The sequence below is a fragment of the Ornithorhynchus anatinus genome, chromosome 2, assembly GCF_004115215.2.
Source record: "Ornithorhynchus anatinus isolate Pmale09 chromosome 2, mOrnAna1.pri.v4, whole genome shotgun sequence".
In the NCBI taxonomy this organism is placed as follows: domain Eukaryota; kingdom Metazoa; phylum Chordata; class Mammalia; order Monotremata; family Ornithorhynchidae; genus Ornithorhynchus; species Ornithorhynchus anatinus.
This window is the reverse complement of record NC_041729.1, coordinates 132548476-132564249: the sequence shown is the minus strand read 5'-3', so window position 1 is coordinate 132564249 and position 15774 is coordinate 132548476. Positions and strand designations below refer to the sequence as shown.

At 41.3% G+C, this 15774-nt stretch overlaps 1 protein-coding gene across 2 annotated transcripts in view; it reads left to right on the top strand.

The window, feature by feature from the left end:
- Positions 1-15774, top strand: part of TBC1D4 (TBC1 domain family member 4) — a 219158-nt gene that overhangs the window by 147223 nt on the left and 56161 nt on the right. Inside the window, exons 9-11 of one of the 2 annotated variants that reach the window (XM_029058003.2) lie at positions 3570-3644; positions 6399-6625; positions 8577-8744. In XM_029058003.2, coding sequence (XP_028913836.1) covers positions 3570-3644; positions 6399-6625; positions 8577-8744 — 470 coding nt within the window. The remainder of the gene's footprint in view (positions 1-3569; positions 3645-6398; positions 6626-8576; positions 8745-15774) is intronic. The other variant, XM_029058002.1, reaches the window with a different exon arrangement.

Sequence of the window (15774 nt, the reverse complement as noted above, 5' to 3'; positions counted from 1 at the left end):
CTTCAAAGAGTTTACAATCTAGCGGAGAAGACAGATATAAAAAGGGAAATCTTAAGAAGTCCAGCTATCCGAACCTTCCGAGTGTTCTAATGGTAGAGAAGTTAGTTCCTATGTGGCCACGCCCTTGGAAGCGGGCCTCCTCGGCAGTGGCAGGACCTTGGGATCATGGGGCTTTAGCCAACCCCTGTTTGTTCTGTGTCCAGGGTTCGAGTCTCTTCCTGGCACAGTGGACAGGCAACGGGTCAGGGAGGTGCCCCTTGGTAGAGCCCAGAGTCCTGACCCCAGGGAACTCTAGACAGAGTGGTCTTCACCAGCTATGCAAGTGTGTGAATCCTTCACCGTTTACCAAGTGTAAAGGAAATGCTAAGCTTCTTAAGCTTCCCGGTGACCTTTTTGTATCTGATTCCATCAGTTAAAAGCACAGGCCACTTCTGGTGACTGGAGGACCTTACTGCCACTCTGCTTGTTGAGATACAGCTACAAGGTGTATGTGTTTGTGTGTAATTGTGTGTGTAGTTGACAAAAGTGACAGCAGGATTTTTCAGGCACAGAACATCTCTAAGCCCCTATGGCTGCTAATCTGACAGCCACAGCAGTATTTTCCAGAGGTTTCCTGAGAAGTGGGGCACTGGCATGCTGAGTCTCAAAGTCTGTCTGCTTTGCGGGATGCAGAAAACAGGGGGCGATGGGGTGGGGGTTGTAATGTGGGGGTAAGGCCGGACAGCTGGAGGAAGCGTGGCTCACCATGGCCCCGGCTGCCACCATGATGCCTGGTGGATCCATGTACATGGGATCGTCTTTTGTTTCCCAGAGGCAGTTTAGTGTTTCTTTGTTTGCCTTAGATAAATGCTGTTGACAGTGAAAATGATGGTCTTCCAGATATCACATTTCAAGGTACATTCAGTCTTCACTCTGCTACCAGATCATCTTACTGAAAAAAATGTTTAAGCCTCATCTCCCCATTCCTCAAAAACTCTAATTTTTTGCCATCCATGTACACAGTGAAAAGAAATTCCTTACTGTCGGCTTTCAGGAACTCAATAAGCCCTTTTCCTCTTATCCAACCTCACTGATCTCGTACTACAATCCAGCATGCACACTCTGCTTCTCCATCATCAACTTTCTCACTGTACCTCAAACTCATCTCTCTCGTCACCGACTTCTTGCTCACATTCTCCCTCTGACCTGGAACTCCCTCCCCCTTCATGTATGACAGACCATGACTCCCCACCTACAGAGCTCTCCTAAAATTACATCTCCTCTAAGAAATCTTCCTGGACAAGACCCTCAATTCTCCTATTCCCTCTCTCTTGTGCATCACCTATGCCCCTGAATTGTGCCATGTAGGCCCTTGGTATTCACCCCGCCCCCACCTTAGCCCCACAACACTTGTATACATATCTTTATGCTCTGGCATTTTCCCATCTGTGCTTCGTTCAATGACCGTGTCCTTATCTAGACTGTAAACTCAAAGTCAAGACCGTAGACAGGGGTTAGTTCTACCAACTCTATTGTATATGCTTTCTAAAGCTCTCAGATCAGTGCTCTGCACATAGTAATCACTCAATAAATAACATTAATTGATTATGAAATGCTACGATTCTCATTAGTATTATTAATCGTAGAATTACAATGAGTGGGGAGAATTGGAAATCAGTCTCCATTGCCACATCTGTTCTCACTTTTAAATCACTCCCGCTCTTTCTTTTCTTTGCTCTTTAACCTGAGGGGACACCTCTCAACCTGGTAAGTACTCCCAGTGACCATTTCCTGGGGATCAATCAATCAATCAATCATATTTATTGAGTGCTTACTGTGTGCAGAGCTGTGAACTAAGCACTTGGGAGAGTACAATATAACCGAGTTGGTAGACATGTTCCCTGCCCACAGTGAGCTTGTAGTCTAGAGGGTGATACAGATATTAATATAGATGAATAAATTAAAATACAGATATGTACATAAGTGCTATGGGACTGAGGGAGGAGTGACTAAAGGGTGGAAATCCAAGTACAAGAGCAATGCAGTAGGGAATAGAGAAGAGAAAATAAGGGCTTGGTCAGCAAAGGCCTCTTGGAGGAGATGTGTTTTTAATAAGGCTTTGATGGTGGGGAGACTGAATGTCTGTTGGATATGTCTGTCTCTCTGTCTCTCCCCACTTCAGTCTATTCTTCACTCTGCTGCCTGGATATAGGTACATATTTATTCTATTTATTTTATTAATAATGTGCATATATCTATAATTCTATTTATTTATATTGATGCTATTGATGCCTGTCTACCTGTTTTGTCTTGTTTTGTTTTGTTGTCTGTCTCCCCCTTCTAGACTGTGAGCCCATTGTTGGGTAGGGATTGTCTCTATCTGTTGCCGAATTGTACTTTTCAAGTGCTTAGTACAGTGCTCTGCCCACAGTAAGCGCTCAATACAGTTGAATGAATAAATATGAAGAGGGAGGGAGTTCCAGGCCAGAGGGAGGACGTGGGCGAGAGATCAGATAGATGAGATCGAGGTTAATAATGATAATAATGATGTTGGTATTTGTTAAGCACTTACTATGTGCAGAGCACTGTTCTAAGCGCTGGGGTAGACACAGGGGAATCAGGTTGTCCCACGTGGGGCTCACAGTCTTAATCCCCATTTTACAGATGAGGTAACTGAGGCACAGAGAAGTTAAGTGACTTGCCCACAGTCACACAGGATGAGACTGGTATTCTGGATCTAAAGTTTACTGATTCTGGTGGAGAACAGGATGAGGGAAATGTACCTGGTATTAAAGATAATAATAATAATAATGTTGGTATTTGTTAAGCGCTTACTATGTGCCGAGCACTGTTCTAAGCGCTGGGGTAGACATAGGGGAATCAGGTTGTCCCACGTGGGGCTCACAGTCTTAATCCCCATTTTACAGATGAGGGAACTGAGGCACAGAGAAGTTAAGTGACTTGCCCAGAGTCACACAGCCGACAAGTGGCAGAGCTGGGATTCGAACTCATGATCTCTGACCCCAAAGCCCGTGCTCTTTCCACTGAGCCAAGCTGGTTCAATGGGTAGGGTGGTATTAGAGGAACGAAGAGTACAGGCTGGGTTGTACGAAGAAATCTGGGAGGTAAGCTTGGAGCGGGTGAGGTGATTGAGTTCTAAATTGTTTCTGTTTGCAGAGGTGGATTCGCAGCCACTAGGAGTTCTTGAGGAGTGGGGAAACATGGACTGAATGGTTCTGTAGAAAAATGCTCTGGGTATCAGATTGAAGTGTGGACTGAAGTGGGGAGAGACAGAAGTCAGGAGGATCACCAAGGCTGATGCAGTAATCCAGACCAGATAGGATCCAATGTGGTAGCAGTTTGGATGGAGAGGAAAGGGCAGATTTTAGCTATGTTGTGAAAGTGGGACCGACCGGACTTGGTGATACACTGAATATGTGGGGTAAAGGAGAGAGATGAGTCGAGGATAACTCCAAGGTTATTGGCTCATGAGACAGGGAGGATGGTGGTGCCGTCTACAATCACTGGGGAGCCAAATTCATATTGTTTAAGACTGCAGAGAAAAATTGCTTTTCCTTATTTTCCTGCAGGGAGCAAGCAGAATGAGAGGTCGACTTGGAAGCATTGACAGCTTTGAACGCTCTAACAGTCTTGCTTCAGAGAAGGTACCTGATCGGTCCAAATAAAATGTTGCCGATTTATTGCTGGGGATTACAAGGAGTTTATTATATCACTGTAGACTCAAAGCGGCTTATTAAATCATTTTGATCTAATAATACAGCTTCAATACTAGTTTATCTAGTCTCTTTTATTTTAATAACAGATATGTTTTATTTGGACTTGTTATAAATGACATTGTTCATGATGACTGAATGTTAACAAACTGCTATCTTTTCCTGCCTTTCAGACCTAATTTCTAGTCTGTTTTACCATCTAATTCTCCCTTTCACAGGGATGATATAAATTATAGAGCCAAAGAAAGAAAGCTGATTCTCTGGCTTCCCTTCCATTTCTAAACCTTCACTATCCTTGTCCTCCGTTCTAGGTCTCCTACACTTTTGTTTTACATTCACTCTCTCTCTTTAGTATGGTATTTGTTAAGTATTTACTATGTGCCAGGCACTGTACTAAGCTCTGGGGTACTTATAAGCTAATCGAATCAGACACACAGTCCATGTCCCACTTGGAGCTCACCATCTGAATCCCCATTTTACAGATGAGGTAACTGAGGCACACAGAAGTGAAATGACTTGCCCAAGGTCACACAGCAGACACTCTCTAGGGGAACTCAACCATTCACAGGAATCCTACTATCACCTCTTTGTAGATGACTCTCAAACCTCAGCATGACCTCTAACCTTCTTTGTAATTTCCATATTTTCTCTTGCCTCCAATAGATTTCTACGTGGATGTCTTGCTGTCACCTTGGACTCAACATGTCTAAAACTGAATTTCTCCTCTTTCCTCCTTAATGCACTTTCCATCTTAACTTTCAATAAACATCAGTTCTCTCCCTGTATTAGAGATTCTTGGAACCTTAGTATCATTCATACTGTTAATCAATCAATCGTATTTATTGAGGGCTCACTGGGGCAGAGAACTGTAGTAAGTGCTTGGGAGAGTAGGATACAAGACTGTGAGCTCACTGTGAGCAGGGAATTTCACTCTTTATTATATTGTACTTTCCCAAGTGCTTAGTGCAATGCTCTGCACACAGTAAGTGCTCAATAAATACGGTTGAATGAATGAATGAATGAATGAACAAATCAACAAGCACATTTCCTGACCTAACAACCTTACTGTCCTTTGCAATCACTTTAATCCACTGTTAAATCCTTCCAAATCTTCCTTTATAATATTTCCCAGGTCTAGCCCTCCCTTTTCATTCAAACAGCCATCAAACAGGGGTCAGGGTCTCATAATTTCATGAGTATATTATATACCAGCCTCCTTGCTAATCTACCAGCTTCTAACCTCTTCCTTCTTAAGTCTGTTTTCCACTCTATTTCCGGGAACATCTACCTAAAACACTGCTAGGTACACTGTTCAAAAGCCTCCAATATCATACTGTTTCTTTCTGCATCAGGTAGAATCTTCATACAATTGGATACCAAAGTTCTTCATGAGCATTTTTCAGTTTATGTATGTATTGGCTGTCTTCTGTTACTCATCAAGAGTAGCAGAATCAGCATGGCCTAGTAGATAGAGAACAGACCTGAAAGTCAGAAGGATCTGGGTTCCAATTCTGGCACTGCCACTTGTCTGCTATATGACCTTGGGCAAGTCACTTCACTTCTCTGTGCCTCAGGTACCTCATCTGTAAAATGGGGATTAAGACTGTGAACCCTGTGTAGGATGTAGACTGTATCCAAGCTGATTAATTTATATCTATTCCAGCTCTTAGAACAGTTCTGGGCACATACTAAGTGCTTAACAAATACCATTAAAAAAAAATCAGCTTTTACTTTTCCTAAAGTCTTCCTAAACTCCTTCTCAGTAAAAATCAATGAATATTATTTGCTGAGCACCTATTGTATGGAAAGGACTGTGCTAACCCTGGGGAGAATGTAACTGAGTTAAACGGCTCCCTACACCATAAGTGTGAATAAACACTACTGCTTGAAGGATTGATTAAAGTAAAAAGCAACAGTTACAACCAGGAAAATTTAAATTCAGAAAAGAAGACTTCAAAAAACATTTTATAACCCTAACCAAATTGGGGATGCTACTAGATAGATGAGCCTTAAGCCATGTGATCATTAAGTTAAAAAGCTTTGCTAAGCAGTGACCATATTGTACAATATTAAAGCTAAAACCATCTGAATAGGGAGATGATAATGTAATGTGAGCTGCATACCGACATTTCTAGCTTTTCATTTATTTCCTGTTTTTCAAGCTTTTCAATTTGCCTTGGGCTATATGTTGTTGGACAGTGACTTCCCCAGGAGAGGACACATAACAGATTTTATGATCTTATTTTCCTGGAGGTATTGCTAGAGTTGAACAATCAGGCTGTTTAAAGTTGTTTTGACAGTACAGGAAACAGGCAACTGATATGTCGAGGAAATTAGCACACACAGTGCAGAAACTCCGCCCTGTTTTGGTCATGATCTCTTTCATCTTTCCCCTGACAATCAAAAGTCCAGAGCTACAGCACTTTTTCTAGTCAGCCTGCCTGACAGAAGACTATCTTTCTCCTCTTCGCCTATTTCGGGGACTGTGCTTTATCAGAACAGTGGAACAAAAGGATTTGGATAAGATACTGATGAGGAGCAGAAAGCAGTTTGAATTAAAATTTGCTTTGGTCATGACCCAGAAGGAAGAAGAGCCACTCTTTTTACTTTGAGCCACGAGGTGGGTCAGGTCAGAGGGATGCTAATGAGGGAGGAAGGCCTCACTCTTTGCCGATCTTTCCTCAGGACGGTTCGCCAGCAGACTCCCCTCCAGGAACTCCGCCAGCTTCCCCGCTCTCCTCAGCTTGGCAGTCATTTCCCGAAGAGGAATCAGATTCTCCCCAGTTCCGGAGACGGGCACACACTTTCAGCCACCCACCGTCTAATGCCAAGAGGAAGAACACTGCGCAGGATGGGCGGGTTTATGGTGTGCGCTCTCCTCTTCTGAGACAGAACTCTGTTGAACAATACAGGTGAGATGAGACCGATCTGGGTCTACACTGGACCTCACCAGTTGGGATAAAAGATGCTTTTAGAAATTTACATCTGCCTCTCTATCGCTAAAGCAAGTGATTATATTGTAGGACACTCCTAATAGTATCTTTAAGCTTTCTAAAATCGTGAACCTTGAACTCTTACTCTTCCTAGGTCCTTGGGGACATTATCCAACAATCTGATAAGCCAGCAGAACGAGGTGTTTAAAATATGCAAACAGCATCTTCTAGACTGTTATCAGATGGAGGGGAAATAGATACTTTTTCTAATGTCATAGGTGTAAAAGAAGAGTAACTTTTAAATAATTAATTGATCCCAAAAGGCATTTTCATTTTTAAAAAACTCTAATGATGAAAGCATCTCAGCAGAGGTCACACTGAAAATTCCTCAAGTTGTTCCTTAGAGTTCTCTTTGAAAGGTAATTTGTTTGAGGCCGAAGTAAATTTGAAAGTTAGATTAATGATCCACTTGGGTCAATGAATAGCTACTATTAAAAATCCAGGCAAACCAAAATTACTTGGGGCTTCCTAGCTCCATTTATTTAATCTTCCAAAATAGCTCCCATCAAGTTTTTTTGTCAGCTCTGGTCTTTTCTTAAATCAAGAAGCCATTCTTGAATCCTCTCTCCCGTCGGTTGAAATTGTTTCCACTATAAGCAGTAAGGAGAGATAAAGATGGTTTATATTGCCTTTTCAGTTAATTAGAGGAAGTTGTTGAAAAGTAATAGAAAAAACAGCCTACATTTCCCTCTTTCAAGTTTCCCTTCACCACCCTGCCTTTACCTAAACTGCTATATTTTGTCACTTAAACTGAAATCCATAAGATATTGTGGTGAAAGAACCTGCCTTTTGGAAACAAAATTCTCATTTTACCTATAGCAGAAACTTTACATCCTATTTTAACTCTTTTAAAAGTTATTACCCCATGACAAAGCGGTTTATTTCTGAAACACATTTGTTAATTAAAATTTGAATGGTTGTTTTTCCTGATTCCTCTTCCTTTCAAGTATGGGGGGATATGTGTGTGTGTGTGTGTGTGTGTGTGTGTGCACCCGTGTGCTCAAGCACAACTGCACATATTTTTTTCATATGAGATTGGGGAATAAACTGAGTTGTAAAATGGATTTTCCTAAACATCAGCCTTGTGTTTGAAAATGGTTCTGATTTAAGTTTTACTCTCAAGCCATCTTATTGTCTGAGAACAGGAAACAGTAGTGATTAGTTATTTATAAACTTGCTGACTTCAGTCTTTGCAGCCTTCCCCTAGAAATCCCTGATTGACTTGTGTTGTTAGCAAGTTTCCAGTCAAACAATTTCAAGGCTTACTATTACATTGCCTTTTCTTTCATTGCTCTTCCCTTCAAAAATGCTTACATCCAATGTGCTTAAACCTTTATGACCAATCAATATATTCTCATTTCTAGTTGCGTGGATTATTTTAAAATTTAATCTAGGATCTCTTTCAAGGACTAAATGCTATCATCAGATTGAATTTAATAATAAGTAAGGAAAATATTTGGAAATATGTGCTTATTAAGCTTGGAGTTATTGTTGAACCCAGAAACAACAAAATAAGTTACTTCTGCATTTCAAGAAAATTAAAATTTGAATCTTAGAAGCATGGATAACCTGTTTTTCCTCTTGGAGCTAGTTTCCTGTAATTATTTACACTTCCTCTTGAAGTTTTCCTTGCATGTAAAAATACACAGTTTTTAAAACGTGAAATTGTTAGAACTCTTGGAGGACAAACCTATTCTGCTTCTATGAGGAATTCTTTATTCCAAGGAGTGAATCAGGAATATTAGATTTGTAAAACTGCATGTTACCTTTCCATGTTCAATCCAGTTCCGTGCTTTTCCCCCTTAAACTGCAATTGATATCAAGTACCTGATGGCAAGATGTTTTTCTCTGCTGTGTTTTCTACACTCAGCCCCCGCCTAGCATCTCGACGCATTCAAAAGGGGAGTAAATCTTCTTCTTCCAGTCTTCCAAGTCTTCACACCTCCTTGTCTGCCCCCTCCTTCTCTGCCCCCTCTTTCCTGAAAAGCTTTTACCAGAATTCAGGTAGACTGTCACCACAGTATGAAAATGAAATAAGGTGAGAGCAGTGCCTTCTGTCTGCAAAAGAAATATTTCTGCAGTGCTGCTGATGTACTAATGTGTGCTATTGAAAACAAGCTAATAAGGTTTGGAGTGGAATTTATGTGTCATATATCGTGATGGTCTCTTCTAACTTACTTAATAAATCTCTGATCTGATTCTATGTTATCTGAATGAAAGATAATTTTATTCATTGAAGAATTATTCAAACCTGTCTAGCAGAGTGTTGCTGCTCACTGAATGTAGTTTTCCTAAAAGAGCCTCACCCTCTGAAGTGTGCAAAAGCATCTCTAAGAAACTCACTGGCATGCTTTTTTCTAAAAGTTCATTAGAAATTGTGAAAATATGTACAAGGTCATGTTTTCATATTTAAGAAGAATTTCACACTTTCAGAGAGCAGGGAGGACTTTCTTGTGTATTGGAGAAATCAATAATAATTTTGTCCAACTGGAAAGGAATGCTTTTTATATTTGTTTTCTTCAAATTTATAGTAAGAACAAATATTCATTCATTCATTCATTCATTGGTATTTATTGAGCACTTACAATGTGCAGAGCACTTACTAAGCTCTTAGAAAGTACAATTTGGCAACAAAAGACAGGTGATATGAGTGATAACTGGCAAAGGATTGATTCTGGACTTTTTTTCCTATTTTTTCTTTGAGATTATGTAGTGAATCCTGTTGGCCACTCATGGATTTTTGTTTGTGGAAAATGAGTGCTATTTTAGGGGTAATAATAATAGTAGCTGTGGTATTTGCTAAGTGCTTACTATCTGCCAAGCACTGTACTAATCACTGTGATGGATACAAGATAATCAGGTTGGTCACAACTAAAAGGTTAAATTAGTAAAGCATCATTTTCCAGTTTGAATGTGGCTATGTTAAGGTTAATACCACTTCTCTGAACTCCATTTGCCCTCCATGTGTGGAAATATTAAAGGGGAAGTATATAGTAATCATTTTTAATGCTTCAGTATTGAATGCAGTTTGTTAAACCCTTTCCAATTCTGTTCTAGTTTGTGCAAGCTGAACCGCAAGGTTAGCTCCAAGGGTATTTTATCCTGAATAAAGTTCAGGCTTGGGTGATTCCAGAGAATCTCCGTGCAGCTATTTCTATGCTAGCTAGCTATTAGCCAAAAATAAATGCATACATAAATCCATTAACCCAGAGCCTTAGGGGAGAGAAAACTGTCATATATTCAATTTTTCAATTGTTACCATAAATGTGCAGGGTCTGGGGGTACCCTGGCTTCTTCTTGAAAAGGCAAAAATGCCAGAAAGTTCCCACTTAAGAAAATCTCTTAGCAGGAATCATAAGCTGGCTCAGGATGGGGGTTAGGAGAAAGAGGCTCAGCAGTCCAATCCCATTGTTTTTAAAAATGATGATTAAAAATATTTAAATACTTAGTGCAATGCTCTGCAAACAGTAAGTCCTCCATAAATACCAGTGGATGCTTATATATATATATATATATATATATATATAAATAAAATGTGTGTGTGTTTTATATATACATATGTATATCTCTGCATATACATTTGTATATATATATATAGTGAAAGAGAGAGATGTCTTTGGTATTTGAGGAAGACACCACAGATGGTGAAAGTCACATATGATTGCTTGTGTGGCAGGAAAGGGTAGTGTGGAAATCCTGGCTCCCAGCCACATATGACACACAGTTGTCCCTTATTGTGTTATTGTACTTAATGTATGTAATGCCTAGAACAGTTTTCTCTTTTGAATGTCAAGAGTTCCAGCAATGGGCTATAACAGTTTCTTAGTTGTCAGGTTTGGTTGCAATATTAGCATTAAATAATCCTATCAAAATATTAATGATCCAACCCAAGAAACAAGGTGTAGCCCGACTAGTAGGGCAGTTAGTAAGTGCTCAATAAATACGATTGAATGAATGAATGAAGGTAGAAGGGAGGAGATGGCCCCTGCCCTCCCTCCCACCCTGGCCCTGCCCTCAAGGATCAGGGGAGTAATGAGCCCTCATGACAATAGGGAGACTGTGGTCAGGGCCTGGTGGTAGCCACAATGAGACAAAGAGAGGGTCGTGATTTAGGGTTGATAAGTCCTGTCCAACCCCTTCATCATCCAAATTCACCCATGCGAATTTTCTGCTATCCAAAAAACTGTCGAAGTAGTATTGGGATTTATTTAACGTTCACTGAGTGCAATCCATTGTTCTAAGCCCATGGAATGTCAGTCAGTCAGTCAATTATATTTATTGACTGCTTACTGTGTGCAGAGCACTCTATTAAATGCTTGGGAGAGTACAATATAACAGACACATTCCCTGTCCACAGTGAGCTTTTGCAACCCAAGGTGGCAGACCAAGACCCAGCCCTGTCCCAAATGACTGACTCACTGGCTAAATAAGCAGAGCCCTGGCTGGGCTTCTCTGTTCCATTGTTCCATGAAGATTTGGATAAAAAATTACTTATTGAGCACCTGCTGTGTGCTAAACACTCTCTTAAGTACCTAATACAGTACAACACAAGTCACCAATATTTACTTCTCTCAAGGACCTTATAGTTTAAAAAGAAGCCTGCTCTAAACAGGCATGGCTAGGGTGTTCTTAATGCTAGCCTCCTCACTGGGCCGCCGTCTCATCTTATCTTGCTGCCGACCACTTGCCTACATCCTGCCTCTGGTCTGGAAGGTGCCCCCTCCTCAAATCTGACAGACAATTATTCTTCCCCCCTTCAAAGGCTTATTGAGGGTACATCATCTCCAAGAGGCCTTCCCTGAGTAAGCCCCCCTTTCTTCTTCTCCCACTCTTTTCTGGGTTGCCTTGACTTGCTCCCTTTATTCACCCCCCATCCCCAGGCCCCCAGTATTTATATACATATCTGTAATGTATTTATTTGTATTAATGTATGTCTCCCCCCTACCCCAGTCTAGACTGTGAGCTTGTGGTGGACAGGCTGTTTATTGTTGTATTGTACTCTCCTAAGTGCTCAATACAATGCTCTGCCCCCAGTAAGTGCTCAAGAAATACCATTGAATGAATTACTGTGCAGAGCTCTGTACTAAACGCTTGGAAGAGTACACTGCAGCAGACTTGGTAGACACATTCCCTGCCCACAGGGAGATTGCAGTCTAGAGAGTGTTTACCATCTAGAGTGGAAATAGAGTCATTCTTGTTCCTTTCGAGGGAGTTGGTTGAGCAGTTGTGAGAAACAACATGGCATAGTGGATAGAGCATGGGCCTGGGAGTCAGTAGGTCGTGGGTTCTAATCCCAGCTCCACCCCTTATCTGTTGTATGACCTTGACTTCACTTCTCTGGGCCTCTGTTGCCTCATCTGTAAAATGGGGATTGAGACTGTGAGCCCCATGTGGGACAGGGACTGTGTCTAATGTGATTTGCTTGTATCCACCCCAGAGACTAGTACAGTGCCTGGCACACAGTAAGCACATACCAAATACCACAATTATTAATTATTAGTATTAAGAAGGATCCCCGGGGCTCCCACGGAGAACTGCTTGGACAAAATATGGCTGGATAGAAGGCAGCCCTTAACTAGGTGCCCATTAGAGAGTGACCATATAGTGACTGGAACAGAGTGTCTCCACTTCCTCTTGACCCCTTGTAGCTTGTGCTAAAATTCCAGAGATGTTAGCTTAACTGGGCTGAAGCTGAATCTGTTTTTGCAGATGGAAGAAGTCATGTGGCTTTACAAGAGATTTTTTAAAACTCAAACCACCCCCTAGGTTTCTGGTCAATTTTTTGCATTTCTGAGCCCTTTAGCCACCAAAATAATAATAATAATAGTGGTATATGCCAAGCAATAGTTGAGGATGAGATATCCTCAATTACAGCACAATATCTGGTCAGTCCTTTTATTTTTTTTCCTGGTATTTGTAAATGCTTACTATGTACCAGGCACTTTACTATGCCCTGGGTTGATACAAGCTAATCAGGTTGGAAACAATCCCTGTCCCACATATGGCTCCCAATCTTAATCCCACTTTACAGATGAGGGAACTAAGGCACAGCAAAGTTAAGTGACTTGCCCAAAGCCACACAGCAGACAAGTGGTGGAGCTTGGATTAGAACCCAGATCCTTTGACTCCCAGGTCCATTCTCTCTCCCGTCGGCCATGCTGCTTCTCAGGTTTTATCTGGACTAAAAACATTGAGTGTTACCGTAGCCAACCAATAATATTCACTAAGCGCCCAATCTTGTAGTACACTTTACTGGGATATTTGGAAGTGCTTACTATGTAATAAGCACTGTCCTAAGCAATGGGGTAGATACAAAAACAATCATGCCAGATATAGTCCCTCACAGTCTAAGTTGGAGGGAGAAGAGGTATTAAATCCCCATTTTACAGATGAGGAAACTGAGGTCCACAGAAATTAACTGACTTTCCAAGGTCACACAGCAGGAAACGACAGAACCGGGATTAGAACCCAGGTCCTATGACTCCCCTAGCCACACTCTTCCCACTAGATAGAAAAGTGCATTAGAGAAGCAGCATGGCCCAGTGGAAAAAGCATGAGCCTGGGAGTCAGAGGACCTGAGTTCTAATTCTACTTCTGCTAAGTGCTTGGTGTGTGACCTTGGGCAATTCACTTAACTTCTCTATGTCTGTTCTCCCTTCCATTTAGGTGTAAGGCCATGCGGGTCAGGGACTGTGTCCAACCTAAATATCTTGTATCGCCCCAGTGCTTAGAAGTTATTTTGATTTACCCCTCGTCTCCCCAACTCCATCCCTGTTGCTCTGGCAAAATGTCTATCTCAGTCATGCCCTGTCTCTACTGCTCTGCCTCACTCCCTCCCCCTTCCCTACCACCTTCCACAAATACCAAGATCCAAATCTGCCTGCTGTTTCTTACAAACATTGAGAAATGTGTGACTGGAGCCAGGTATAAAACCATTTTAAATAGGATGGCAAGAGTTTGGTTCTTGTTCGCTCTAAGCAGAATTAGCTGGAGGGTTGATGGGGCCTGGGGTAGCTGATGTCACGTCTTCTAGACTGTGAGCCCGTGGTTGGGTAGGGATTGTCTCTATCTGTTGCCGAATTGTACTTCCCAAGCAGTTAGTACAGTGCTCTGCACATAATAATCGCTCAATAATTACAACTGAATGAACAGTCTTTGCCACATAGAAAAATGATCCTTTACCAAAGGAATGGGAGAGGACATTAGAGATATAAAACATCATCCCTACCTTCAAGATGCTTGCATTTTAACAGGGAACAAAGACTTAAATGCAAAGGAAAATAGACTTGAACTAGAAAGTTGAATTCTTAATAGAAATTTCAAGCTGCATACTCTTTGCCCAAGAAATGTGCTTAAAAATAGGTTTTTCAAAATTTGTGATGAAGACCTATATCTATTGTGTTCCAATATATTTATTGAAAATCCTGGACAGTAATGTGAATTTTGATCTTTAAACTTTTACCCTTGACCCTAAATTTTATGACAGAAATAAAGGTGTTTTGGAGTGGGATTGCTTCTTCCAACTCATATTGTAGTCTCCCAAAATGCTTAGCAAAGTGCTCTACATGTAATAAGCACTCAATAAATTCCATTGATTGATTGATTCAAATATTTTTCCACTGTCAGGTTCATAAATCAGTATTCAGGCAGGAGTTTAAAATGGAAAATACACATTTTTCTCTTCTTTGTTTTTGAGCTACTCTTTTGACCAAGCTTTACGGATTGACTCAGCATAACACAGATGCGTATTGACTGTAGAACAGTTGAAACAGTTTAACTCAGGAAAGATTTCTGTCTGACAAAGCTCCACAAAACTGCAAGGTTTTAGTTCTGGTTGGGCTGATGAACAGTGGCTTTATTATTATGCCATAAATGAAAGGAAAAAGAAAAATTCAAGTCTCCTTACCATATTTGTCCTCTGCAACGTCTCACTGAATATTAAAAGAGAAATCATGTCTATGGCTTTGTTGTGGAAAGCTGTAGATTTTATCAGTAAAGTGTTTTGTCAGAAATGCTTCCTGCATTTGATTGTCAGACTGTAGACCCTAGACTACAAGCTCCTTGTGTTGTATCATTCTCTACCAAGCACTTAGTACAGTGCTTTGCACACAGAAAGTGCTCAATGAATGCCACCGATTGATCGATTAAGACCAGTGGTGATGAGTCTCTGCCTGATGTGAAAGTGGATGGACAAACAAAGGTGGTTTTTGAAGAGTGGGGAGATCCAAATAGTCAAGGTTTTAGAAAAATGATCCGGGCAGCAGAAGAGAGAGGCTGGAGACAGGGAGATTGGTGATGAGGCTGATGCTGTAGTCGATTTGGGATATAATGCATCCTTGGTTTAGCATTTTAGCTGTGTGGATGGAGAAGAAGTGGGGTTGGGGTAATCCAAGAAATGTTTTAATTCATATGGTGAGATGTAGGGGTTCAAAGACTGTGAGAGCTGCAATGTGAAGTTAAGGGCTTTTGAGAAGGGAGGAAGCAGTGTGACCTAGTGGAAAGAATATGGGCATGGGAATCAGAGGAACTGTATTCTAATCCCAGGTCCACCACTTGCCTATGTGACTTTGGGCATGTCACTTAAATTATCTATGCCTAGCTTTCCTCATCTGTAAGAATGGGGACTAAATATCCGTTGTACCTCCCCTGAACCTGTGAGCCCCATGTGGGACGGAGACTATGTGCAACCTGTTTATATTTTAAGTGCACTGTACTAAGCGCCTGAGAGAGTAAACTATGACAAAGTTGGTAGACATTTTTCCTGCCCACAAGGAGCTTTCGGGCACTCCATCAGTACTCTCTACCCACTTCTCTCCCACTGAACCTCAGCTCTCAATTTGCATCTCACAAGCTAGCCTACTCATTTTGTCTCATTCTCATGTCTCTTTTTTTCATGTTATTTATGAAGTGCTTACTATGTGGCAGGGACTATACTAAGTGCTGGGGAAGGTACAGGATAATCGGGTTGGCCACAGTCCCTGTCCCACCTAAGTCTCACAGTCTTAATTCCCATTTTCCAGATGAGGTAGCAGAGGCACAGAGAAGATGTGACTTTCCCAAGGCCACAT